Source organism: Erithacus rubecula, assembly GCF_903797595.1.
Source record: "Erithacus rubecula genome assembly, chromosome: 6".
Lineage (NCBI taxonomy): Eukaryota > Metazoa > Chordata > Aves > Passeriformes > Muscicapidae > Erithacus > Erithacus rubecula.
The window spans coordinates 6,328,972-6,355,284 of NC_136688.1; the positions used below are offsets into that span (position 1 = coordinate 6,328,972).

General features: G+C 37.1%; 1 protein-coding gene across 11 annotated transcripts in view; it reads left to right on the plus strand.

The window, feature by feature from the left end:
• Window positions 1-26,313, plus strand: part of SOX6 (SRY-box transcription factor 6) — a 369,092-nt gene that overhangs the window by 209,344 nt on the left and 133,435 nt on the right. For all 11 annotated transcript variants that reach the window (XM_079307926.1, XM_079307922.1, XM_079307919.1 and 8 more), the window contains 2 exons: window positions 14,659-14,831; window positions 18,283-18,351. In XM_079307926.1, the coding sequence (XP_079164052.1) occupies window positions 14,659-14,831; window positions 18,283-18,351 (242 nt within the window). The remainder of the gene's footprint in view (window positions 1-14,658; window positions 14,832-18,282; window positions 18,352-26,313) is intronic.

The following is a 26,313-nucleotide window of genomic DNA, read 5'->3' on the forward strand; positions in this document are numbered from 1 at the left end:
TTCAAGAATTCAAGACATTTGTTGAATGTTTTTGATTGACAGCTAGAAAATAGGAAATGGTTAAAAGATACTGTGAGAATTAGAAGGTTAGTTGCTAAACTAGGTAATGCTTTTGCCCTCTGTACCTATTCAGGCTTCTAGAGGCTTAGTAGTTCTATTTTTTTGTCAGTGTTAGCTATGTCATAGCAGGTGTAGAGTTGCCAAGTTGGTTAAGCAGCTGAGGGTTACTCCTTCCTAAACTAAATTAATAACTAAAGCAGTAATGAGTTCTTGACTATTTTTTTTTTTTTGGCCTAGGGAAAGAAATGTGAGAGAGTGTGTGAGAGTGCTGCCCTATAAATGCATTTGAATGTATTCCCTTGTATTCATTCATTCTCTTATGCAAGCTGGTTTTCCTATGCTGAGTTCTGTCTATATATTTTGAATCCATGATAGAACTGAAGCTGTAGGCTTTACTTTGCTGCAGGCTTCTGATGTCCCCTAAATGCAGGATATTTAAGGTACTCTACAGCAGAAAACCTTTATCTTTTCTATTACTTTTCTTATCTTTTCTATATCGAGTTAATGCTCCAAGGAGGAAATTGAAAATTTGTAAGTGAATGCAGTCCATGCCACTTGGAAGTTACTGAAGTGCTACTGAGTTCTAAAAAAGTGATATCTAAATGTCCCAAGTCCTCCAGCAATCCTTCAGCAATATTTCTATTCATATCTATCTTTATTTTGATACCCTGAAACAGCAAAATATATTGATGGTTGTACTTCTGAAGTTACTGTAAGGAGTGGTGAAAAATTATGTTGTGCTAAGTTTACTACCTATGTGAAACAAAGTGAGCAGTTTTAGGCTTTGACCAAAACCTGTGAGATTGAAGGTGTACAGACCATCACATAGATCCAGGTTCTCATGTCCACTAGTTGGTGTTGGACAACAAAAAAGAAAATTAAACTGCTTCTGTGTTAAGGAAAGACAGTTGGCTGACCCATAGGTATGAAATTTCACAGGAGGAAAACAAATCTTAGTAAAAAAATCATCCACTACTGTGTTTGAAGAGCTAAAGTTGCTACAAAAGAACTCAGGGAAAAAAATAGAAATGAGATCTTTGACATAAAGGGGAAAAAACAGAAAAATACCCATTTGATTTCAGAAGTAATCATAAATGAAGACACAGGAATGAGGAAGAACAAGGAAAAATTATACTTTTGCACACTAGTATTATGTCTACTTCTGACTCATTTCCAGAGGTTTCCAGATCCTGGTGGGGTTTGTGTATTTTAAATCAGTCAAATAGGTTTCTCTTCTCTCTCCCAAATACCTGTCCACTCTGCCTTTGAACCTATATAAGATTTGAGCCAGCAGAATTGTTTAGAAAGACATGCCATGCCTGCAGTATAAGTTATGGAAATAACTACATCAGGATCAAATTAATTGAAAGCTTTAAAGATACAATATTATGTGATTCACACATTTATCTCATTTTTCAAAATAGTTTAAGATGCCATCTGAGTCAATGGGTCTTAGATGCTTCAAACGTTTTTGAAAGCATCACCATAGGGATTTTGCAATAGTAAGAGGACTAAAACTCTTCAAAAACCTGGCCCAGAGGAACCTAGATCTGAGAAACCCCTTGGAAAAGTACCTGAGATTTTTGCAGGTGCAAAGAGATTGAAATTTTGATTTAAAATTTATTGAAAATTCATAGATAGGAAATAACCACAAAATACATTTCTTAAGTTCAAAATTATTTTACAGTCACAATTAGCCTTATTTTAAGTTGACATTGTTTCAGCATCACAGTTACACTGAAGTAACTTCTGAGAAACATGTCAGAAATATTGCATCAAGTTGCAATATGTGTGTTCTTCCAGACAAAACTCAGTTTTTAAAAATAGGATACTTAAAAAGAAGATGATTAACTTTCCAAACCAGTTGAGAGTAGTCTCAATTAGTTTAGAAAATCTGTTTTCTCTGCTTCTGCATCTTTGAGTTTTTTGTTGTGTGTTTTTTGGAGTGTCTTGTTAGGGAGGAAAAATACTGCTGCAATTGTGGTTGCTGTAGAAATAAAATAATGAAAATGCAACCTGGACAGTATTAAGTTGTCTTAAGGAGAAACAATTAGAGGATCCTGATTTCTTTAATGTATCCCGAGTCTATCTATAATATATTAAATTAGAATGCTGTTATAGCAGAATTCCAAACCTCTTGGTGTGTTTCCTACATATTCCCAGGGCTTCAAGGTTGATTGTGAATCATTGTAACACTGTGCTTAAAGTTTTGCTAAATTCATTCCTTTGAATATTGGATTAGATTAAGACTTTTGAGCAGGCAATGTGTAAGTTTTCTTTCTGAGTGATCCTGTTTCAGTGCTAGAATACCTATGAAACACAAAAACCCCAGGGTACCACTCTGGGTTGGGACTGTGAAGAACTCAATTACCAAAGCCTCTGTAGCAAAGGGCTATGTTAAATATTTTGGTTTGTGATCAACTAGGTATACAAATAAATTGAATTAAGAAAAGTTCTGACTGCACTTTTAGTTGCTTCTGAGAACCATCTGGCTAAACACACTCATGCTTGTGGTTAGAGTATAATTATTCCAGAACACTCTTGGAACTTCAGTCTGCAAATGTAGGCCACCCCCTTTATGCTCTGGTTAATGTGATTTAGAAGGTTTTCTCTAGTTAGAAAACGTGTCTGATAATTTTGTAGTGTATTTTACAGGAGCACAACAAACTGGTCATGGATTTCTAATTTGCTCTGGATTGCATTATTTAATTTAATTATTTGTTTTATAAAATAAACCTTTAGGGAACAAGAGCATAGTTTACTTGTTTGGTTTTTGTTTCTCATACCCATTCAGTGATATTGTGATTATTTCAAAATACACATGATAACTCTTATTTGCAGAGTTAATATGCTCTGCTGAATTGTTTTTACAGATTGTTAGGTTGTGTGCAGCAGATAAGTAGCACTTCCAGTTTATAGCTCCTTGATTATGAACAAAATTTAAAATAATATTCAGATTTACAAGCTCAAAGCTGCTACCTAATGCCATTATTAATGAACATATCAATGGACCTCTTTCAAAGCCCACTGAAATGAGTGTAAATCCTTCAACTCACTTCTCTGGGCACATTCTAAATGTATGAAATATAGTTGCTTTTCCATACATATCAAAGGCTTTTGACTAAATTGTCTCTTCTCAGATGAGGTAGGAAGTTTCTTCTTTACAGCTTCTGTGATAGACAGGCTATGCTAATGTCCTTGTTTTGCAATAAACTTTGCTTCTTCATTACTTATCACCAGAGGCAATAAAAATCTTCAGAGGCAAATATAAGTTTTTCATTGATATACTTGTTTGTATTTGTAAGACATGAAAGATGAACATGTAATTAAGATCAAAATTAAAATTTATATTTAAAGTATATAAATCTTGCAGTACTAATACTCCTCATATTTATATTTAGACATTTCTGAGTTGTGTAGCTAATAATTACTAAGAACTCATGGAAGTAACTTATTTAACAAGATATAAAAAGTAACTGCAAGACATCAGAAGTCAGAGTACATTTCACAGGGGCACATCTCCTCTCCTGTGAAGATTGTGCATTCTGGATGCAGCAGAAGAAATGCATTTGGGTTACAATTTTCAGTATAGGAAAAGAGGCAAGGTTCCTGGAGTGTTCTGGTGTGTTACCCTAAGTGTTACCTTTATGGCAAATGAGCCCAAATGATTGAATCCTAATATGTAAATCAATTAGCCTTTTAATAGAAAAGCTGCAGCAGCACCTATGGAAAAGGTTTCTCCCCTTGAACCCCCAGAGAAAAGTGTTAATTCCTGTCCTTGTTCTCATAGCCTGGCACACAGGTGGGTCAGCTTCACTGCATTGAGCTCTTTAAACTGGATTAGCCCCACAGGAAGGCACAGTGAGGAGGTGTGGGGTTTTTTCACCTGATTCACACATGTCCAGCTGCAGAATTACACACAAAAGCTGCATGGAGTTCAGCTGTCCCCTTTTCCTCCCATCACCCTATGGATGTATTTGTAGGCATTAAAGTGTGAAGTGTTCCTTGCTATTTAAAGAGAGGAATCACATTTTTTTCTGAGAATATTATGGCAAAGAGCAGGGGGAAAAAAAAGTCCTCTTTTTCTGTAGATTGCTCTTTAAAATTGAAAACTCAGTTAAAGCATATAATTCTTTTTTTAACCTTTTCTTATTAATCCATAGTTTAGACAATGGAGAAGAATGAAAAAAGCCAAACAAAAGCTTCTTTTACATCATGAATCTTTTTTAATGAAGCCAAATAATCAGCTACAGAAATCACAAGTAACCAACTCCTGTTAGGTAAAGGAATTAATGTCATCTAATTCATATGAACTGTACTCATCAAAAGAGACATTAAGTAAATTCTTCTAAACTCAGCTTCCTTCCAGCCACTTTTATTCATGTACATATACAATTCTCTTTCCAGAATAAGATTAGATAGCACAGATATTCACTTTATTCCTGTGATGGAAGAGACAAGTTTTAATTGGAGAGTTCTTCCTTCTAAATAAGTGGTTTTTTTGCACTTGCATGAGAAGAAATACTAGTATTAAAAGAATGAAAAATTGTATAGGTTTTGAAATTTTATGATGTTTACAAAATGGAAAAATAAGATTATTAGCACACAGAAATCACTTCTTACAGTTTAAATAGAATATGGAGACAAAATTACTTTTGTCCAGCTGTATGTTGTTTGGAAAGAACAATCAATGAAATGGAGCAATTTCAAAATCAGTCCTGAATTCTCCATCTAAATTTATTTCTTCAGCAAACTCCCAATCTTTTTGTATTACTTGACAAGGTCCTACTTGTTCCAGACTATCATCAATTGTGACTCTCAACACTGTAATTCCAAACAATACACTACCTATGATTGTATATAAGCAACAGAAAATCACGAAAAACTAATTTCACATCTAAAAGAGGATGTCATAAAAATTATCTTACCACACATTTTATTGCAGTGTTTTATGTGAATATTAGAGATGGGTTAGCAGATATATATATTCAATCTTTCCCATCAAGGCACAGATGCAAATATTATATTCTTTCTTGGAAATGAAATTTAGGGATTTTCTGTTGAATTCAAACATCTAAAACATTGCTTCATTTAATTACATTGGAGTGAGACTACTAGTGCAGCAGAACTTAATTCAGCAAATGTTAGTAATCAGAAGAGAAAAATAAAATTTGAAAAAAATTATCCAGAAAACAAGATAATGTTTAGGAAAAAATGCCATTGTGTTGGAATTCCTTGGAAGCTGGTGTAAAAGGTTGGGCAGTATTTCTCTGTGTAAGCACTTCATTCTCAGCTTTACACCTGTAGTTTCACATTAAACTATAAACAGCTCATGGAGAAAATTTAATAAGAAAGTACATTTAAAATATCTAACACTAAGTACACAGTTTTTAATGCCAAATGATTCTGTCAGGAAAAAGCAGTCTCAGACCTGGGACTTCAGTGATGTTGCCATATGCTTAATACAGTGAGCTTTCTACAAACCGAGGTGAGGTTTTTTAACTTCTATTTGACAAGTCTGCTATTGGTCCTTTGATAATTACAAAATTCAGCCAAAGCTGATGAAAGTATCCCTGTGCTTTGGGCCAGTTTCAGAGATAAAATAATAGGGAAGGTGAGCAACTGGCTTCACTTAGTGTTTATGGGAACATGGGGATCAGCTCTCATACCATTGTAAATACAGAGTGTTTCTATTGAAGGTTTTGATATATATGTATGTGTAGATAATCTACAGGAGAGAATCAGACCTGCTGAGTTGATAATTCCAGTGTAATGAAGAAGCAATAAGCATTGTGAACATCATAATTACCGTGGGGCTTGATTTTGGTGATTTTTAATAATTGTGTCCCATTATCAGGAGAAAAAGCTTTGGATATCTCCATTTCTCTATGAGACTTCCCCTGTTTTGCTACAACTTAAATCCTTGTAGGACTATTGGGTTGAAGTTAGTTTTACAACTCTTGCAAATGAGAAAATTAAAGGCTTTAACTTTTAATCCATGTTTATGATTCTTTTCTTCTTGAGGAAGACATTGTTTTGATCTGCTGTTTTTGCTTGTGCTTAATGTGTGTTCTGATAGGGAAAACAAAACTGATATTGTGCTTTTTTCACTTAAGATATTAATGTCCACAAGCAAAGCTGGTAAACATCATCCATGTGGGATGTTTGCACAGAAGATGATTCTGAGGCTGACATTTATTCCTACTATGGCATTTAAATATTTTTGATATTCTTATTAGCACAGTTCCTGATATCTCAGTGTGGATTCTCCTACAGAAGAGGAACTGGTGTATAAGTAAATGATGGTTAGATTTTGTTTATTTTTTTTTTTCTTTTGTTTCAATACCTCTTTTATCTTGTTTTTTAATATACTATTTCTGTCTGTTATGTGGCCCACAAATAGTTTGTAATCTGTTGCCATTCTCAGCATAACACCCTTCTCCCTTTCCCCTTCCATGATCTAGGGAAGTGCTGCCATCTGTATTAAAATGGAAAAATCTGAAACTGAAGGTCAGGGTATTTTTTCAGTTCTCAAGTCCTGATTGAGTGCCTTAAGTAGATGGAACATCTCTTGCTCTCTCTTTTTTTTTTTTTTTTTTTTTTAAATTTTAAAAGCATTGGAATTGTGTATTAGAATCAATAATAATATTAATAATGTGAATTTTGCTCTCTATAAAACACCACCACATTAATTTTTTTTTATGTGCTATGCCCTGGCCTTCAGTTTACTCAGTTAAAATAACAAAATTACTCATTTTTCTCTTTATCTCATATTTAAGTGTTTGTATCACTGTACAGATTACTCATAGCCTGTGGCCTCTGCAATATCATTATATTCTAACTCAATGGGAACAGGTTTGCTAAGAGTTTTTAGTTGAAATGTATAATATGCATTTCTCTGTTCATATCCAGCAATATTAAATTTTTTTCTACATAGACTCTGAACAGCTCATATTGAGTCTATATGAAGCTTTTCTAAACCTACTGAAAGCACTAAACCATTTACAACCAAATCTCTCCTTGCTGCTGAAAAACCCTACAAATAATTGATTTAAAAAATCATTATCTTCCCTCCATGTGCAAATGTATGAATTAACACTTAGTGTGTATATTTAATATCATTTAGAGCGTAAATTTACAAGTTCTTCTGGATTTGAGAGTAATTCTAAGAAATTAGCTAAAGTAGGTTTTATTTATTTTATAAAATAGAAGACAACAGTAAAATAGAATTGTATCTGTGAGATAGTAACAAAATCTCTAAATATATTTAAAATCCTCTAGGACTTATGTCAGGCAGAGCTCTTCTTTTTATGTGTGTGAAAGGAAGTAAGGAGTCCAAGAGATTTGTTGGAATTCTGCTTTTTGCTGGGCACTGGTTTGGAGGAGGGGGAGGTTGAAGCTCTGGCTAACATCACATTCTTTCCTGCATTCCTGACGTGGATTACATTTTAAGACTCAACTGTAGATTCACCACATTGCTAAAAATGGTGCAAAGTTTCATTGTGCTCCTCCATGAGCTGAGCAGGAACTTAATCCAAACCTTTGCTCAGCACCTTTGACAGCTATGGAGCTGTTGGGGAGAAATTTGGGAGCAGCTTCTGTCAGCCCAGTCACTGCAGGATTTTTATTTTGAATGTATTGGTTTACTTTGGTTGGAGCTGTTGTGAAAAGCAGTCAAGGAAGAAAACCTCTGAATGTAAGATATTGCTTAGGAAACACTTGAGAAATGCTAAGAAATCATGTAAGAGCAAAAAGTCCAGTGAACATGTGAGGGAAAAAAAAGATATTTGGAGGAGCAAAGCTAGGCACAAGCATTTGCTGGACATACTGTGGCAGGTAAGCCTGCCTCAGGTGATGGCAAATCTTTAGGGGAAATATTCAGCTGGCTCACCATAGACATTCTTCTGACTTGTTCTTAATGCAGAATAAAGAGCTCTGTGATTTGTGATGTGTGAAGAAGGAATAAATCCATCAAATTCTTTTGAGAAGGGAAAACAACACCAGAGCAGGATACTCTAGGTGCTTGGATAGGGCTCAGTTGAACCTGAATACTCTGAGGTGTCTGTGAGGGCATCTCTGCCCAGCTCAGTGTCAGACAGAGAGATCTGGAGGTGTGAGGTGGATGAAAGCCTTGGGATGAGCCAAACTCCAGGGCAAAATCCTCCTTGGGATGAGCCAAACAATGGGCAAACCCCAGTGCTGGCTGTGAGCTCAGCTCAGCCAAAGCCAGGGAGAGGCTGTGGGGATGCAGGATCCCTGTCCTTGGCTTACCTGTTTGTGGGCACAGTGACAATGAAGGATCAGCATGGCCTTGCTGAGCTGGTTTCTTATTCACTCAGCTGCTTGGTTATTCTTTGGCTAATCTAAAAAAGACAGGACCATGGTAAGTATGGGACTGTTTTAAAAGTCTGCTGCTTTGCAAATCATATGAGTTTCAAATTGCTCCCACCTAAGAAATTGCTGCAATGTGTGAGTTTTAGTACATATGGAATTAGGAGAAAAACTTGTGGATTGTCAGTAAAGCATTTTTATCAGTTTCACAAAGTATAACTAATTTAAACCCTTTTGTTTTTCAGAAGATGACATTTTTTTCTCTACAGAATATTTTCAGTACTTTTTAATATTAATCCCCATTACTGTCTGTGGAGATATGGTAGTAAAATTTCCTTGCCCAAAGCTGAAAATGCAGAATCATTTTGAGGCACAAGGAAGGGGAGGGATCCTACACCTTCCCAAGAGAAGCTATCCGGTGTGTTTTGCATGCTGGACATGTTTGCTGTGCTGCTTTCTGCACTGGGATGCTACAAAGCACAATGGGAGCATTTATACAACTTTTTATTGACTAAGAACGGGACAGTAGCATATGGGAACACCAACAATTGCTAACTGATCATGAAATAAAGAAATTCCAGTATTCTAGTGTTATAAAAAGAAGGGGGGGAAAAAAAAAGTCATTCAGAACTTAGTCATATTGGTTCAGCTGTTGTAACCAAAGACTGATAAGATAATAGAGGTCTTTGTGGCTGTTTTCTACTGAAATGCTTTATCTTTATGATACACTTGGGGCCCTTTAGAGTGGAGGCTTTTTAAACTGCTGCTGGAGTCAGAACTCAAATTAGATGCTGTTGCAATGGCAAGGGGGCTCCTTAGTCAGGCAGCCCTCACAAAGTGACTTTTATCTCCGAAGCCCTTCCATTAGATTGTTACTTTCTTCTGTTTTTCCTGTTTATTTTTGTTGACTTTTGCTGCCCTATTTTGTGGCATTTAGAAGGTGACCCAATCAAAAAAGGGTAAATGCTAAATGCTGGACAGAGCCTGTGAAGTGGAAACATCACAGCCCATCTGATGTGTGCTGCAGACTGCAGTGTTAGACAGAATGGTTTAACCAGGTTATCTCTGGGAAGCTAAGATCAAATACACTTTCTTTTATGTCTAGCATTGTGTTTTTGCTTTCTTTTCAAACAATGTCCATAAAATAATAAAAAACCCTCTTCAATCTAACAGAGGGATTGAGTCACAAAGGCTTTAAAAAAAAAAAAAAAAAGGGAAAAAAGCTGAAATTGCTTAACTTGATTCAAAATCGTTTTTGATTGTTGGTTGAACTGTTTTGGCTGATGATACTTTGGAGCTGCAGTTATGTGATTTAAAGCCCTACTTAGTTTCTGGCAAAGTCCATGCTTCTTTCTTGCATTACTGGCTCCTGATTTCATAAAAGTCACACTATGTGTTTGTTCCAGAAACTTAACAGGAGTAATTGTTTGTGATTTATTAATTTGTATTTCCTGTAAGTGTATGGAGCAAAAGTTAGTTTAGATGCAGTGCATAAACAAGGATGATATTTGTCATGTTTTACACTAATCACAGAATTCAAGAGAACCAATAATGCTTTGCAGCTGTGTAGAGATTCCATGCAAAGATCCCAAAGCACTTCAGAAAAATGAACTAACCAGGCATAAAAACCTCTGATTGGTAGTGTTGCACTTTGTGTACATGTTGGGACACTAAGACACATTCAAGGGCCCACAGTAATTTTGTGTCACAGCTAAGAACCTTACTTTAGCAAGCTGTGGATCATAGCTATAACCTTTTTAGTTTATTTGTGACTCCAGTATTTTTTCTTTTATTCACTTGATAGAATATGTGTTTTTATCTAGTTTTCTCTTCCTGAGTGTCAGAGAGATTAGTTTAAATTACACCATGTAAGCCAAGAAGTCTATTTTTGTTATGCCAGTTTCTTTTTTTTTCTTTACCAGCAGTTCCTCTGCCTCTACCTCAGGATAGCTTGCCACAAGGACAGTAAGAAATTTAACACTGAGAAGCCTCCAGTGTTTGCTGACATGCAGCTGCATTTGTGTATAGACTGAATAGGTTGTGAAAGATAACAGGAGTGTTAAAAGGTGGCTTAATATAGGAACTATAGTTATATTGTGTAGCTGTGCTTACTAGATTATAGTTTTTTAATTTTTTTGTTGTTTGTTTGGCAATGCTAAAAAAAATCTAACTAGATAAAATGTAGGATGGGGTTTATGATTTTTATTAAATGCAGTGTAATGATGCTCTTTCTATTACTTTATGTACCAGAAATCATTTAGTATTCTAATTGGTTTTAAAAGTTAGTTTTTCCACAAGCAGAATTCTTTCTAAATGTAATTTTAGACCACAAGTTGAACTCTTCTTTCTTTTTCAGCAGATTTATAGCTACTTTTTATTTTCTGTCTCCTGGTTAGATTAACCTATGACCAGAATTTCTGAAAAGTTCTCTTTGATGCCTTAGCTCTCTTCTGCCTGAGTATTTTATCTCAATTTGTGTGAAATCCAAAATAAAGAGTAAAACAATAAACTCACAGGGAAAAATTAAAATATTACTACAACCAGATTATTATCACAAAGGTGGGGATATACCCAAAGTACTATTAGAAATAATAACACTTTTCATTTTTTTCTGAACTTTTGATGAGACTGAGACATATTAATTTTAAAAAGAAGTCCTTAAACACTATCAGCTTCCCACCAACACTCAAAATTTTAAATACTGCTGGTAAAGGGAGTCAATGGATCAAATTCAGTATATCTGTAGTCACTGAAATAAAGGCCCCTAAGAAAAATGTGTCAATTTTAAAGGTCTTTCCTAACTGAAGACCATTTTGTGATAGAGCCAAAGGTTAATAAAATCAGTAGTGAATGTAGCAATTTTACAGATAAGCTATTCACAACAAGTGTAGTTACTTGAATAAAAAGCTAATTCAGTTCTAAAATGCCACATGCAGTAGCAGTGAATAGCTGCTTTTAGGTGCTTTCTGGAGGAGGATAAAATACAGAATCACAGCACTCTTCTTTTCCAGCATCCCTGGCTGCCTGTAAATTGCTGTGAATGGGACTGTGGGCTGACAGGCTCTATTAAGACAAACTGCCTTTCTCATCGGAGAGATAAAATAAATCAGGTGTTTAGTCAAATTAAAATACTTCAGATGGAGCAGGCCCTGGGGAGCACTGATCCACCTGACAAATCTGAGAGAAACTCAAGACAGATGTGTTTGGGGGATAAGGAAGACCCCATGGAAAAAAATGCACTGCTGTCTTTGGAGTAAGAGAATAGGATTAGAACAGAGAGAGAGCTGTGGTATATAATATTTTATGGAAGCTGGCATATTTACTGTTCATTTTTTACTAAGCTTTTTGTTTTATCTGTTTTTATGGCAAATACATTTTACAGATAGCTGTATTTTAATTTTATTTATAGATATTTTCAGTCAGCAGCAGAAGTTTATTTACTGGTAATGAGTTTAGGAATCTCATTGCTCGCTGCAGTAAGTGGATGCAAAACAGATGATGATGGCACACAGCTACTGATGACCTCTCTTGTCCCAGCCAGATCAGCTCAATCTGGTCTGCATTCTAAGCAAGTTGGTTTTTATTGGTATTTAAACTGTAAAATAATGGTCGGGATTTTCCACTGTAAAATTAAATTATACCTCCCCCCCACCCCACACAGACACTGCTCATACAACAACATTCTCATCTTATGTTTGTTCTCCTCTGGAGCAGTGCTTGGTTAGGTGTCCTGCAGCTTCATGGAGGTCTCGTGATTTTCCAGGAGCACAGTGTACATTTTGTGGTCATCAGTTCTGTTCTGCTGCTGGATTACATAACAGGGTACAAATTAAAGAGCAGAGTACTTTAAATGGGGTCATTATTTCAGATGTGTTTCTTGGGGTGGGGGGGAAGGAAAGAAAAACAATTACTGTGGATTCCTGAATAAGAACAGTTACTTCTGCCTATTATTGTAAAAAAAAATCAGGGAAAGAAAGAAACTATAAATTTGTGGCAACCATGTCAAATGGTTCTAAGAAATCCTAAGAAAGCAGCAATATTTTGTAGCCTTAGCAGGCACTCTTTGTGGTGGTTTTCTACTCATGTTATGAAGCAAGTACAATCTACCCAGACTAATATGGAAATGGAGTGGGAGATTAATATCTGCTTTGGGTGTGTAAAATATTTTATGACTGTAAGCTCAGGGACTTGCATTATGATGCCAAAGCTGCTTGACAGATGTGTTAGTCTCAGGCTGTTGTTTCCTGGTGGCACTGGAGGACCTAAGTATGATTTGAGGCAGCAGGTTGCTTCCCATTGGCTTTCTAAAATGGGTGGGTGGAGTGGTTGATCTCATCACAATGGGCAATGGAGTTTTCCTTTGGCAGAAGAGTCTTTTACCCATGGAAATGAATTCAAAGCCACCTAAATAACCTTTGAACCATACTGAGAAATCCTCAAGGCCAATAACAGTTCAGGAGGGTTAAGGTAGGTCTATACTGAAGTTGCAGAGAATTGAACAGATGTCAGCATGGAGCTCAGTACAGGCTAAAGGATCCTGCCAAGGCAGTACTTCCAGTGCAGGCACTTTCCTGGCCACACACCTGCCTAAGCTTACTTTCAAAAATCTTTTTGTTTTGATCTTGAAACAGCTTTTTGCACAGAAGTCTTCTATTGCTTCAGTCACTCGTATCACACTAAGGATTTGCAGTGAGCTGGTCTGGGTAGTAGAGTGTCCTTCAGATGCTGCTTCAGGCATCCTTCATGCTTCTTGTGACTAAGGCAATCACTAACAACCCTTCCTAAAACCTCTACTACAGCAGAATTTATACTTTTTCCTTCTTCTGGAGACCAGTGTGGTGTATACTGGATGTACATTAGACATCAGGTTCTTGGAAACTTTTAAAACAAAGATACTTAATAGTGAATAAGAAATTCTTCTCTGAATCTTTTTCAGTACTTTGCCTTGCTAAATGCAGTTTAAAAATGTACAGAAAACGAGGTAGCCTTTGTTTCTCAGAGTTTGTTTAGAGTGAATGACTTAAGCCATACAGTTTCCTTTTTCTATACAAAGCACTTTCCATCTTATTCCTAGGAAGAAGCTGGACTCATAATTTTGTGACTTCTCCATTTTGTGATTTCTCCATTTCCTCCCAGCTCCTGTTGCTCACACATTTTCTTCCTCTTAAAAAGCCCTATGACTTCTTTATCACAGTCCTCTATTGTGAACAGAGGAAAGGAAGTTTCTGAATACTCTTTTGTGCCACTTCTCATACCATTGTGCCAGACTACACACTTGAATTCTTGATTTGGTTTTCTTTTTCTCTAATTTTCAGTTCGACTGTACAGCATTAAATTGCTTTATTTATCCCACTTCCAACTAAACCTCTTTCAGATTCCCTTCCAATATTCCTGAACTTCTACTTCTGTATTTATATTCTCCTATTGGGTCTGAGGTGCTCACAAAGAAAATGTATTGTATGGCTCAGATATAGGAACTGACATTGCTGTTTCTGACAGAGTAATATATAAGATGGGATATTTTCAGATTGATTTGGAAAAGGACCCTGTACTCTCCACTTATGAGACCCATGCAATTTACCCATAAACAGACCATTAAGCAGCATTAGTGCAAAGAATAAATGTACCGTAGTTTCCTATTAATTAAGTGCTCTCTGTAGAGTAAACTTTGAAAGTTAAATGAAAATTCTTAAGCTATTTTCTCAGGTTAGCCATTTCTCTTGGGGACAAGTAAAGCTCATTTTTAATACACATTCCACTACCAAAGCTTACACTTACCTAAATGACCTACCAGATATATGGGTATTTTGGAGAAACAATCAATAAATTCTTAAACTGCTTCTTCCACCAAACAGCATCTCTAAAATTCTTTTTTAGCATTTGTACATACTTGGAGTGAAAAAATGAGAAAATATATAAACTTGAGGTAAAATTATGTCTGATAAACTACGGATGTATTTATCACAGTGGGCAGATTTAGATGGAGAAGATACAGGGATTCATACAGAATAAATCCTTGTTAGAAAAAAGGAAATATTCTATATCTTTTCTGCTGCCATCTCTGTTACATCCTCCCCTGCTTAGAGCACAGCAAATCTACGTGTTACATTCTTTTGAGATTTGTTAGCAGAAAATATATACAAGTTGCTATTTGAAAAAAAGCACATTGGTCATGCAGCCAATTTTTTTTTTTTTTGGGGGGGGGTAAATATTTCTTTGTAACTATTGTCTACTCCTATTTACAGTGCATCTTTCCCCCACGTTTAGGTACACCAGAAAGCCTGGCAGAAAAAGAGCGACAGCTCTCCACTATGATCACCCAGCTGATCAGCTTACGGGAGCAGCTCCTGGCTGCCCATGATGAGCAGAAAAAGCTGGCAGCCTCACAAATTGAAAAACAACGGCAGCAAATGGACCTTGCTCGCCAACAGCAAGAACAGGTGAGGCTCCAAGAGAGAAACCTGTGAAAATGGTTCATGCAGAATGCTTGTGACAAACTCTGCTCCGCATGCTGTTGTTTCTTTTTGTGGTTTTTTTGTTGAAAGAGGTAAAATATCTGTAGAAGTTACACATTTTTCAAGAAAGAGGAAATATTATAGGACCCTGGAAAAAAAGGGAGGAGTAGATGATAGATTTCACAGTTCTTGTTCCTTGCACTGAGATGCAATTTTGAAAGTTATGAACAAGCCAGACTATAACCATTATTTAATTCTTTCTCTTTTTGACAAAATAATTAAACAAAAACCCTTAAGCATACTCAAACCTTCAAATACCTTGCACAAGTAAGGTTTGATTTGTTTGTTCAGGTTGTGAACAGTTTGTTTTTTCTTGTTTTGTCTTTTTGTTTTGTTGTTTTTTTTCCCTTAATTGATTATTTGCTGTAAAGGTGCAGTTGTCCAATGAACTGTCCTCTTCTTATTGAACAAAAATGCAACAACAATGATCCCATGCACTAGTCCCCTAGGCATTAGATCAGACAGATCCAAATTAATGTGTGGTTTTTAGGAATCTGACATTATTACTAGAATTATCTTTTCAGTTAAATATATTTTATAGGATATATACAGCAATGTATGCTCTGTTGATTTTAATGAGTTGTGACGTCTGGTATTTTATGTGCTTGGGTATTTGCCCACATGTAGGAATATGGACTCATCCCCTAATGGAAAATAACATAAAGGAACACTGTAAAAAATCAGAAGTTAGAATGTCATTTAGCCATCTAGAGATGACACAGTAATTAACTATTGACACTTGTGAATAAGCTAGCACAAATTAATCTTGACACATTTGCAGACGAGTGATATCTTACAGTGAACACTTTGTAATTATATTTCAAAATGAAAATTAAATGACACTTAAAACTAGGTTGTCATGCTCAATGAAGCGAGCATGTAGCTCAACCGATAGGCAAATAAAATTCAGAATTTGAGCCACATGGTGCTTGTGTACCCTACTTTACTGTGTCAAGCCTATACATCAAGATGATGCTATGGTAATTGCATTGCAGGGTCCTGGGTACATTTTCTTTCACAGTACTGCTCCAGCTAAGAGGAACCTTGGAGATTAGATGCTCCATGATATATTTCTTGTTTTCATCAGGAAATGCCTATTCAAATGGTGCTGCATTGTACATGCAGGTACAAAAAAGCTGTGCACAAGCAGTCAGAACCCTGGCAGATCTGTTCCTTTGCACATGTAAACAAAAGCCTCCTCCTTGTCTTGGCTATGGTTTACTGTGTTAAGCTGCAGCCAGGTCATCAGCAGCTCCAAACAACACTGCATGTATGGTGCTGAGTACCTGTGAAAAATGATACAGCACTGAGAGAGATTGGCCCACAGTATAGCTCCATGATTTGGATCATTTCACTGTGAAGCTGTGCACTGTAATCATCTCTCACCTTTGCTGAGACTTTAGCAGCAGGAGCAATGTGGACATCAACCTGACAGACCTTATCTTTAGTTACAAGCACTGCACTTCTAAGATGGAGTCACACAATTGGTGTGCTGATCATTAGAAGTGGCAGCTCCAGCTCTCACAGAGGTTTTAAATATCCCATGCAGCACTGTCCCATTAGGCTTGTTTCACCAGCACAGGCACCACTGCTGGGCACTGTGCTGAAAACAGATCCCTGAGGTTCTGGGAGCTGCCCCTGGCCCCCTGGGCACACGAACTGCCAGCTCTCTGTGAGTTCCCTTTTTCACTCACACACAAGGGCCTGCTCATTCAGTCCTCACTCACTGTATTTTATTGACTTGTTGGGAGGTTCATCCAGAAATTTTTGAACACCTAAAAGGAGTTTGAGCTCTGTTACAAGCATTGGTGTAGTAATCTGTGAGAGCTGCTTGACTCCACTTTCTTGTGGCCCTTTGTCTTCATCCAGCCCTAGAATCATGTAGACTCTAATTTACCTCCTTGAAGCCATGTACAGGACTTAAAATACATGAATTTCATATTGATTTCTCTTACAAAAGTGAATTTTAACTGAACTAACTTTGAGTTACTTCCATGTGACAGTGAGAGAATAAGGAAATGACAGCCTTGGTCTCTGTGTGTGCACAATTACAAGCTGTTAATATGTGACTCCGAATTCCTTATGAGCTAATCTGAACAGTTTTCACTAAAACTATGTGATTGTTTATTTCCAAACCAACCTTGATACATTCCTGTCATTTTTTTATCATAAAAACATTTTACTTAGCTTTCTCTGTTTATAACAGAGTAAGTGTGCTCAGAAGATGTTGGGGAAGGAGACCAAGAGGGTTTTTGCCAGAAGAGAAACAGTGGATTTGAGTGACCAAAATACCTTTGTCACCAACTTCTTGCTGTTTTATGTGATTCCTCTGCTCTAGATAAATATTTATAGGAGGGGAAATTATACTTAAGAAATGAAGGTAGCAGAAGTGCTGAGGCTGGGATTTCCAGGAAACACAAATCTTGTGCTCATTTCAGTCTGCTGCAGTTACTCTTCTAAAGCAGAGGTCCAGTTGTTCCCCCAGCTCCCTGTGGCTGCCTTCCACATCACCCATTGCAGGGAGCAGCTCTGTGGTCTGAGGGCAGGATCCTCTTTCCCTTCTGCTCTGGCATGTGGGAATTAGGGAGGTGGATGGAGAATCTGTCTCAAATTCTCACTGGTCCCTTAGTGTTTCCTACCCTGAACATTTGCTTTTCTCCACCTATGTTAGAGAAGGGATAGAGTGAAACTTTATCCTCCAGATCCCTTACTGAATCTACCAAATGAGGGTAAGAATATTTGCATATTTCATAGGGTTGTGTGAAGGATGAGCTGCTGAGCACCAGGTCCTGCTTTTACACAGAATAAAGCTCTGCTTTGCTAAGTAGCTCCAAGGATGATTTTTGAGGTTTGCAAGAGAAGTAATGTGCTGCTCACTGTGAAGGAAGTCAGGGAAGCTTACCCTAGGAGCTTGTACTGAATAGTGAAACATCTATAAACACTAGCTAAGGCTCCAGTTCAGCAAAGGAGGGAAATGTATGTTTAACCTTAAGCATAATCCCATCCCCATTCAGAAAAGCACTTAATTTTGAGCATGTGTTTCATCCCCATTGTAGGTAACAGTCATGCATCACAGTTAAAGATCACCACAGGCTCAAATGCTTTGTTGAATAGTGATGAGATTATTCACATGCACACAAATAAACCTATGTTTCTGTGCTTTTCAGAGCTAAGGCCTCACTGCTTAAAATATATATATCTTACTAAGTAGATTTTTATGTTGCATTTAAATTTACCTCTAAAAGATGTCCCATTAAAAAAAAATAATATGCTTAATAAAATAGAATAAAGAATAACAAATATTATGTTTTTTGGTCAATAGTATTGAAATTTCAATATTACTGCTTTAATTTAATGGAAATTTTATTTCTAATAGATTGCAAGACAACAGCAGCAACTTCTGCAACAGCAGCACAAAATCAATCTACTGCAGCAGCAAATTCAGGTCAGTGTATTTTATTGCTCTCTTCTGATTATACTTCAGTTCCATTTATGGAGAGGGAAGGGTCTAAAATAAAGCAGCCACACGTTTTACTAACAAGCCTCAGTAACGATGCTCTTTATAGGAGTTCCTCATGTCCCAGAAAATTATTGTCAGACATCTTTTCTGGTGAAAAGAACTTTCAGAGGCAAAGTTTTCTTCTGAAAGTTATGAACTATTTTTAAATCTCACCATCTTGTCGTAATTCTGAAATCTGCAATCAGTTTGGCTTGTATTGTGTGAAGTAAAAACAGAGCCACAATTATTGTTGGAGAAATTCTGTGTTCTACAAAGGCAAAATTGAGACATTGGAGCAGTACTAAGTCCCTGGCACCAGTCTGCTCATGTACAGGTATATGTGTTCCAGGTGCCTTTGGAGTAATTACACCCTTGTGGATCTGGAAGTATTCTGGAGATATTTAATTATCTGTACTTGTACTCAGAGCATGCTTTAATTTTGTGCAAGCGTACGTGGGTAGGGAGTGACATGGATGTAGAGGTATTGTTGGCATGTGACTGGATTACCTTCTCTGCTTCCCACTTTGAAAGCATTTCTATGGGCCTGTTCACTGATTGAAATATTTCAATTTGGTCTGACAGATGATTGTACTGCCAATCATTTCTTATTAGCTTGGGCTATCCATTTCTTTTCCTTAATTAGCTGATTGCTATGTTACTAGATGCCAAAACTGAAGTTTTTCTTTCCCTCATCCCAAAGGAATGCTTGTAAATGCTTTTGAAAATGTTGTAATGCAGTCTCAGTTACACTTTTAAGGAGTTTATTTAACAAATATAGATGTGTTAATACCTCGTATGAGAGACACAATTGAATTGTAAAACACCATTACTGCTGCTGCCTATTAGGAGTCTGTGCATTCATATTAGGTGTGCATCAAGGATGAAAGAGGTATCAAGAATAGTGAAAGGAAAAAATAAACCATCTTTAAGTGTTATGTGCAGGACAGGCTTCAGAAAGCAAAGTATAATATAAAAAAATCTTAGCATAAAAGCTAAGACTGAAACCTAGCTAGGTCTGCAAAACAAAAGAGTTATTTGTATGAAAAATATCAAATTTTTAAAATTCCTTTAAAAATTAGAGAAAAGAAAGAGGCATTATGACTAGGGTTTTTTTTTTTTTTTTTTTTGGTTGTTTCTTTTTGGAGAATTGTAGGTGTGTCTGGCTGGGAGTATCTGCTCTGTAGTAAAAAGTTCAAAGGTACTTTATGTTTCATTTCAGTCAATACTTTCCAGTAGCTTTACCCTTCCACTGTCTCCAGGGAAATGTGGTCTTAGAATTCATTCTAGAATAGATTGCAGATTCATTTTCTCATTCACTTCTATCTTTCCTCTTCAATAGTGCTGAACTTTTCACAAGTTTTCTTTCCTTTTCCTTCCTAGATGTATGTGCACAGTAGTGTTTCAATGGTTATTCTGTTCATCTGAGCTTAGTTTAATAAAAACTGTTTCTTGGTGACTAGTCCCTGTACTTGTTTCCAGATTCTTGACAATATATAGCCATGTATTGCCATATCTCCTCGGTGGTTTGGCTTCTTTATTTATTCATGATTGTTACATTCACCTGAGTCTAATCAGTGTGTTTAAGACAGTGAGGATTGTTTCTTCTCCCAGCTGGTCAGCCAGATTGGTAGTGGGCATCTGATGGCCCAAGGAGCACTGTAGGCTCCAGTAAGAAGCACTAGGCACTAGATGCCAAATTAAACATCCAATGGGGAGACAACTAAAAGAAAATTTCCTGGGAGATTGTCTTCTAGGCTAAACACCAGCTCACATAGTCCATTTGCTTGTGAGCCAAGTGGTTCTGCTTTGTTTATTTGTTCTGACTTTTGTGGCAGATTTGGCAGCCAGAAGTTGCTTCAGCAGTTTGCAGTTTGCTGTTGTAAAATTGGTTATGAGAGTTGCAGTTTGAGAAGTGTAGCTCCTTAAGGGCTAGAGCTGGGATGGAAACAAAACAGGAGGCAGGGGACAGAAATACTGTTGTGCTGGTTTACCAGATCCTCTCCCCTATCTTCCCAAGAAACCAGCACTGAAGTCACACTGGTGACTCTGGGTGGAATTCATAGTATCAAAACCAGGTAACTGCAGTACAGACTCTGTCTCAATTAATTATCCAGATTGTTCTCGTAGTGAACAGTGAGAAGCAAAGTGAATAGTTTCAGGATATTATTTATATTGTCCTGAAGTGGATATTTAAACTAGATCAAGTAAATTGTTCCCCCAAATTGCTGCTTCTCTCCATTATTAAGAAGGATATACATGCAAATGCCTTTAGTGTAGAGATCTGATGTGAGATGAGGTGAATCATGCTCTCTATGTCTTGAAGGGGAAACAAAATTTCTATTACATGTTTACATTCCCAGTTTAGATTTTGGGCCTGGTAGAATTTTCAGCTCTGTCCCCAGTAACTTGATTTTGTTTAGAAGGTTGTTCAAAGACACTCTTGAGCAACAATTTTCAGGAAACAGTGATTACCAACAGAGAATGGTGTGGGCTCTTATCTGTACTTGGTATTCGTGGGAAAACAATAGTACCCTTCCCTGCCACTCCCCTTCTGAAGAGATTACAAAATGTGAGCAGCACAGGTGCCAGTTCCATCTGGGCAGGGGCCCTTTCACGGCACAGCCACTTGAGGCAAGAACAGCGTGTTCTCCGGGATGCGGGAGAGGGGCACCGCTGATGCAATGCTCTCATCTGAGCCACGCAGTGTGTCAGCTCTGCTCTCCTGAGCAGCAGTGCTCCTTCTTCAGCAAGTGAATCACTGCACCCAGTTTAACTGTTCAAACATGTAGAAGTTGCTTTCAAGATTGAAATTTAAAATGATTTGTGTTAAATACTACACGCTTCCCCGGGACAACTACTGGGTTAATATAGTGAGAATTTGCATTACTTAGTATTTATTATTTATACTGTGCTGTATATTATCTGTTTGTGTTACCATTTTAACACCTTGTTTCATTTAATTGGTGAGAGGATTTTTTTTTTTTTTTGTTTTGGGGTTTTGTGTTGTGTTTGTTTTGTTTTGTGACCATTTAGTGGAGCACCTTATTCCAGACTTGTCATACATCCAAAACTTTGTCAATAATCTATGAGCAAAGAGTACTTTATCTAGGCTTAGTGTATGAAAACAAGCTAAGTATCTCAAGAGTATAGAGGTCATTAAATGTTCTGCCTAATCATCTCATCTTTTCTATGTGAAGCTAATATTTCTATCAGGGTCTATGTGTTGGGGAAAACAGTTTTGTTCGCTAAAGGGAGTGGGAATCTGGACTTCTCCTCAGTCTTGTCTCTGATTATCAGAAATTTGGCAAATCATTTCCTTTTCCTCAATTTAAATGTAATGTTTTGAGAATCTTAAATGAAAATTTTCAAATAAATGCAGTGTATTATTACATTTCAGCTCAAATGTTCATAATGTTCATAAACACTCTTCTACAGAGGAGTCCACAGAGATGGGAGGAAATCTAGTATGCCAAATTAAGTTCTTCATTCTGCAGAGCTGTGCAAAGAAATCATTGCTTTCAGAGAAAATTAAGGTTGGAAAAATAATGTGGGGCAAATAAGAGATCACAGATCAGTCTCCAGGTTGATTAAGATTTTGTAAAATATATGTTTTTGTTTGTTTTTTTTTTTTTTAATAAAAAATTATCATTCTGAAGTAGTGGGAACAAAATTGGACTAATTTAAGAACATCTCTTAGCCTGTGCTATGAAAGTGAAAATCTCTAGGAAAAGTGAAAAAGGGAAGACAAGCATTTCTTATGTTTTTCCAAACCAGAAGTCCTGAAATCCATGTGAATTCTGTGCCTCATTACAAGAATTCAGTCCTTTCAGAATCAGGCTTGGGGACTTCTGAGCCCCACCTCACCCTTTTGAGGAAAAGAGGAGCATCCCACTGACGCTTGGAGCTTCTTGCTCCAGGATTTTCATCTGAGAATGGGGGTGTGTTTGGATTTAAGGGATGAAAGTTTTTAGGGCTTCCTTCCTCTTCTGGGTAGTTTTCATTAGAGCAAGTCCTATATCGTGGCTGAAATCTTCAAAAGGGACAGTGATGGTTAAGCCTTTCTGCAGAAATCTGTGATGAAGATAACTGTGAAAGATGATCCAAGCTGCTTTTGTCCATTTCCCTTCACCTAATTCCTCTTTACTGTGCTTAATGGCAGTGCAGAGGGTTTTGTTGTGTTTGAATCAGTACAATTTCTATCGCATAGAGAAACTGGTTTCCTCTGCTCTCATAAGTATTCTGTTTTAATTCAGTCACTAGAAATTATGCCTAATAGTATTTTTTCTAGTTTTAATCTATACATTCATGCTGTTCTACTTTCCTATAAATGTTCTTACATTTTCTGTTTCCCTCAAATAGAGTGAACGTGATTACTATGATAGTAAACAGACAAAAGAATAGTATGATGAAATTACAACAATTTAAACTGTCTTTGAATAGGAATCATTTGAATCATAAGTAAAACTTAAGAGACTGAACCAATGAGTCTCCCTGCTTATCCATGATTAACTACTGACAATTGAGGTACCTGGTGAGCTGAATAAGGACTATCTCTTTATGAGAAGTACATGTCTAAAGATCAGGAATAATTACATTCCACATTAGCCTTCATAGCCTCCCTGACCTGGTTAATTAATTTTTTGCTAGGATAATAATAGTAGAAATAGATTTAAAGATATGCTTCATCATTAAGTATGTAACTGACCTCCAATTTTAAGAGCTGAACCTTTCATTTATTGCCTTTTGGAGACAGGTTAAAGCTCCTTGCAGAGAGCTTGCTGAAAATGCACAAGCTGGAATCCAGTTATTGTCAGCTTGGTTATGCTCTCTGAGGTTGTCTCTCTTTATAAACTCTATTTAGTGTTGACAAGCAAAAGCAGTGGCAATGCTACTGTTCCAGCACTAGGGAATATTCTCCTCTACCTTTTTTTTTTTTTTTTTTTTTTTTTTTTTTTTTTTTTTTGTTATTGATCATGAAACTGATCCCCTTCCAGCAAGCTCTGCACAGGACCAAATAAAGCCATTGAAAGCAATTTGATACTTCTATTGGCAGGGTACGCAGATCAGATACTCCCATGAAAGAGAGAGAGAGTTATAAACAAAGCTTAGAAGTCTAGGAATAGCCCCCAGCTTCAGCAAACCCTTAAAATATTTTGTAATTGTATCTTCAATCATGAATTAGTCAGGAAAAACAGACCTTTTTTGCCTTTATATTTCACTGCTGTATGCTGTTTTTAATTGCCCACAGGCACACTGTTGTGATCTTCTTTGGAAGTTTAAAACCAGGATAAAAATGCAAATCTAATTATTTCTTTTATCTAATCTAATTAACTTTTACAAGTAATGATAGATGCACTGCAGCCTCCATCAAACATTTTAATAATGATGTTTCTGGATTGAAGAATAGGTAAAAGTACTGTAATTTATAAGCAGTCAAGATTATGGCAGTAGAAAATGTAAAATATTGTGGTGGCTTAATAAACTATAGCTGCAGTTTATTAATTTACAGTAGAAAGGATGCATTTCCCTTAAAACCCAGTTTGCTTGTGAATTGATTCCCAGCCGTCACTGGTATATATTTTTACAGTTTTTAAAGCAGCTCAGTATTAAAAATAATATATATCCAACTCCCTTCTGCAGTGCAGTTGTGTGCAGTTGGAGGAGAGAAATGCTGTTATGTGCCTGTGACCTGTAGCTGGCTGTGAGTCCCTGATCCCACTTCACGGGGCACCACGGCTCCTGTCCAGCTCCAAACTGTAACTGATCCTATGGAGGAAAGACAAATATGCTAAACATCAAAGTCAAACGTTTCATATTTTATTTATTGTTGCATACTGTCTTATTAATGAGTTCTAAAGTCCTTGTGTGATAATTACTCAAGCAAAAGATCTATTATCAGCCAGCTTTTCCCAGTAAAAGGCATCTTCATGGCTGGCTGGCTTGGAATTTTCTCTGTCAGCTGTGAGGAAAGAGAAGTGATGTAGAATCCTTGCCTCCTCTGAGCAGCACATACTATAATAAATATTCTGATGGTGCTGTCTATCCTTTTTTCAACCTCTTCTATATACTACAAATGCTTTGGCATAACAGCATGGTGGTGGCAGAAAAGACACAGTGTGTGAAACATACTCCTCTGTTACTTGTAAGCTTCTGATCTTACCCCTTGGTCCCCCATTTGCAGGGATCCTGCTAGCTGCTCTGCCCCTGAGGCCCTTAGTCCCTGGAAACAAGTTTTTATCCTGGCAGAGCAGAATATAGTTCTGGATTTCACTCTTAAAACTGTATGCAGTCATAAGGGGGGCAGGGAGGTTGTGTTTTTAAAAAAAAAAAATTTGCTGTGACCTTTTAAGAGTTAAATTAGCTGTCTTATAGTTTTCTAATTCATTATATGACTTTTTTTCCCCCCCTTATTTCGCCTACCCAAGTCTAAACAAATTCTATTTAATGCAAAAATTAAGCCTTGTGTATCTCTTTCATATGACTTCTCTAATTATAGAGCAGTAAATGGTGGAATAGCATATGTTAGCAACATGAGCAGCAGTCTATGAAATGAGCTACAAGTTAATAAAATGATCTTGTGGTGGTGTTGGCCAAATGTTAGCACACATGTTTCGAAAAGTGGTATTTCAACAGACTTGAAGAATAGGACTTTGGCACACGGGTGCCGAACATGATCTGATGTGTGGAAATTAGTTAAACCAAAGTAAATGTCATTGTTTCTTGGGCTCATGTTGGTGCAGAAAATGATAGTAGCTGTCCTCCCACTTTCCCTCTCCCACGTGTGTTTAAAATTGGAAATGAATACATAGGCATCCCCAGTTCAAGTCCTGCTGCTTCTTCTGCTTGGGGCATGCTGTGCTGCATCCTCACCAGTGGCTTAAGGGCTTGCTCTCAGCTGTGCCTCTGCCAAAGCCAGAGGCTGAAATCTCACTGATTCTATTCAGCCCAGACACTTCTTCTACCGGCTTCACTTACAGAACATGATTTGAGCCCTTTTAATTTAGAGGCAGATCATAACCAGCTCCTGAATAACAGCAGAGGATCAAGCAAATATTTGCTGCCCACCTGTGCTGCTGCCTGAGGGTCACTCTTGGCTGGTGCCCTGCCCGTTCCACCCCAGAGTGGAGTGACTGCCATGGCTGAGCCAGGCACCCTGTTCCATCTCCCAAGGAGTTTGGCAGAGGTGATGCTCCTCTGGACCTCTCTGGTGCCCTTCTGTCAGTGTGATGATGCAGCCCTTTCAATATTGCAATATTTGGGATAGCGCAACAGCAGCGTGCTGTTTGCTCCAGCACAGACAACCAGTTTTGTTCCTAAGTGGTATGTGCACAAAGTGACATGGATACCTGGGAGTGGAAATGGTGCCAACTGGCAGCCTATCCAACAGGACTGATCCTGTGAAGTCTTATTTGCTTGGGTAATACCCACTCAGGCAGTGTTTGATGAGTTGTGTACTAAGTGTTACTCACAAGTGAGCACCTCTTGCAAGGAAGGACTTAGGATATTAGTATTGTGGTTGGAATATCAAAGGTATAAATGCAGCAGGGATTTTAGGGAATGTAATTTGTTTCATTAGACAAACAGATGTAGCTGGAAAAAACAGACAAGCATTTGGGCACGCCAGCTCTTTTTCATGTCTTACATCAGTGTTACATGGAAACATATCCCAGGACTGACAGGAACTGCTTGAGATATTGGCCTTTCATTTCTAATTAGTTACTTTTTCAGTGATGATTTTTACGATTGACAACCACATGATGGCCAAGAGGGAAAACAATCAAATTTTGCATTGCTTTTTCTTTTTTTTTTTTTTTTCCCTGCCACCTCTGCTATTTGACACACTAATCAGGAGAAACTGAACAAGAAACAAGTTAATAAATGTTAGTATTGAAATGATTTGATTTATGA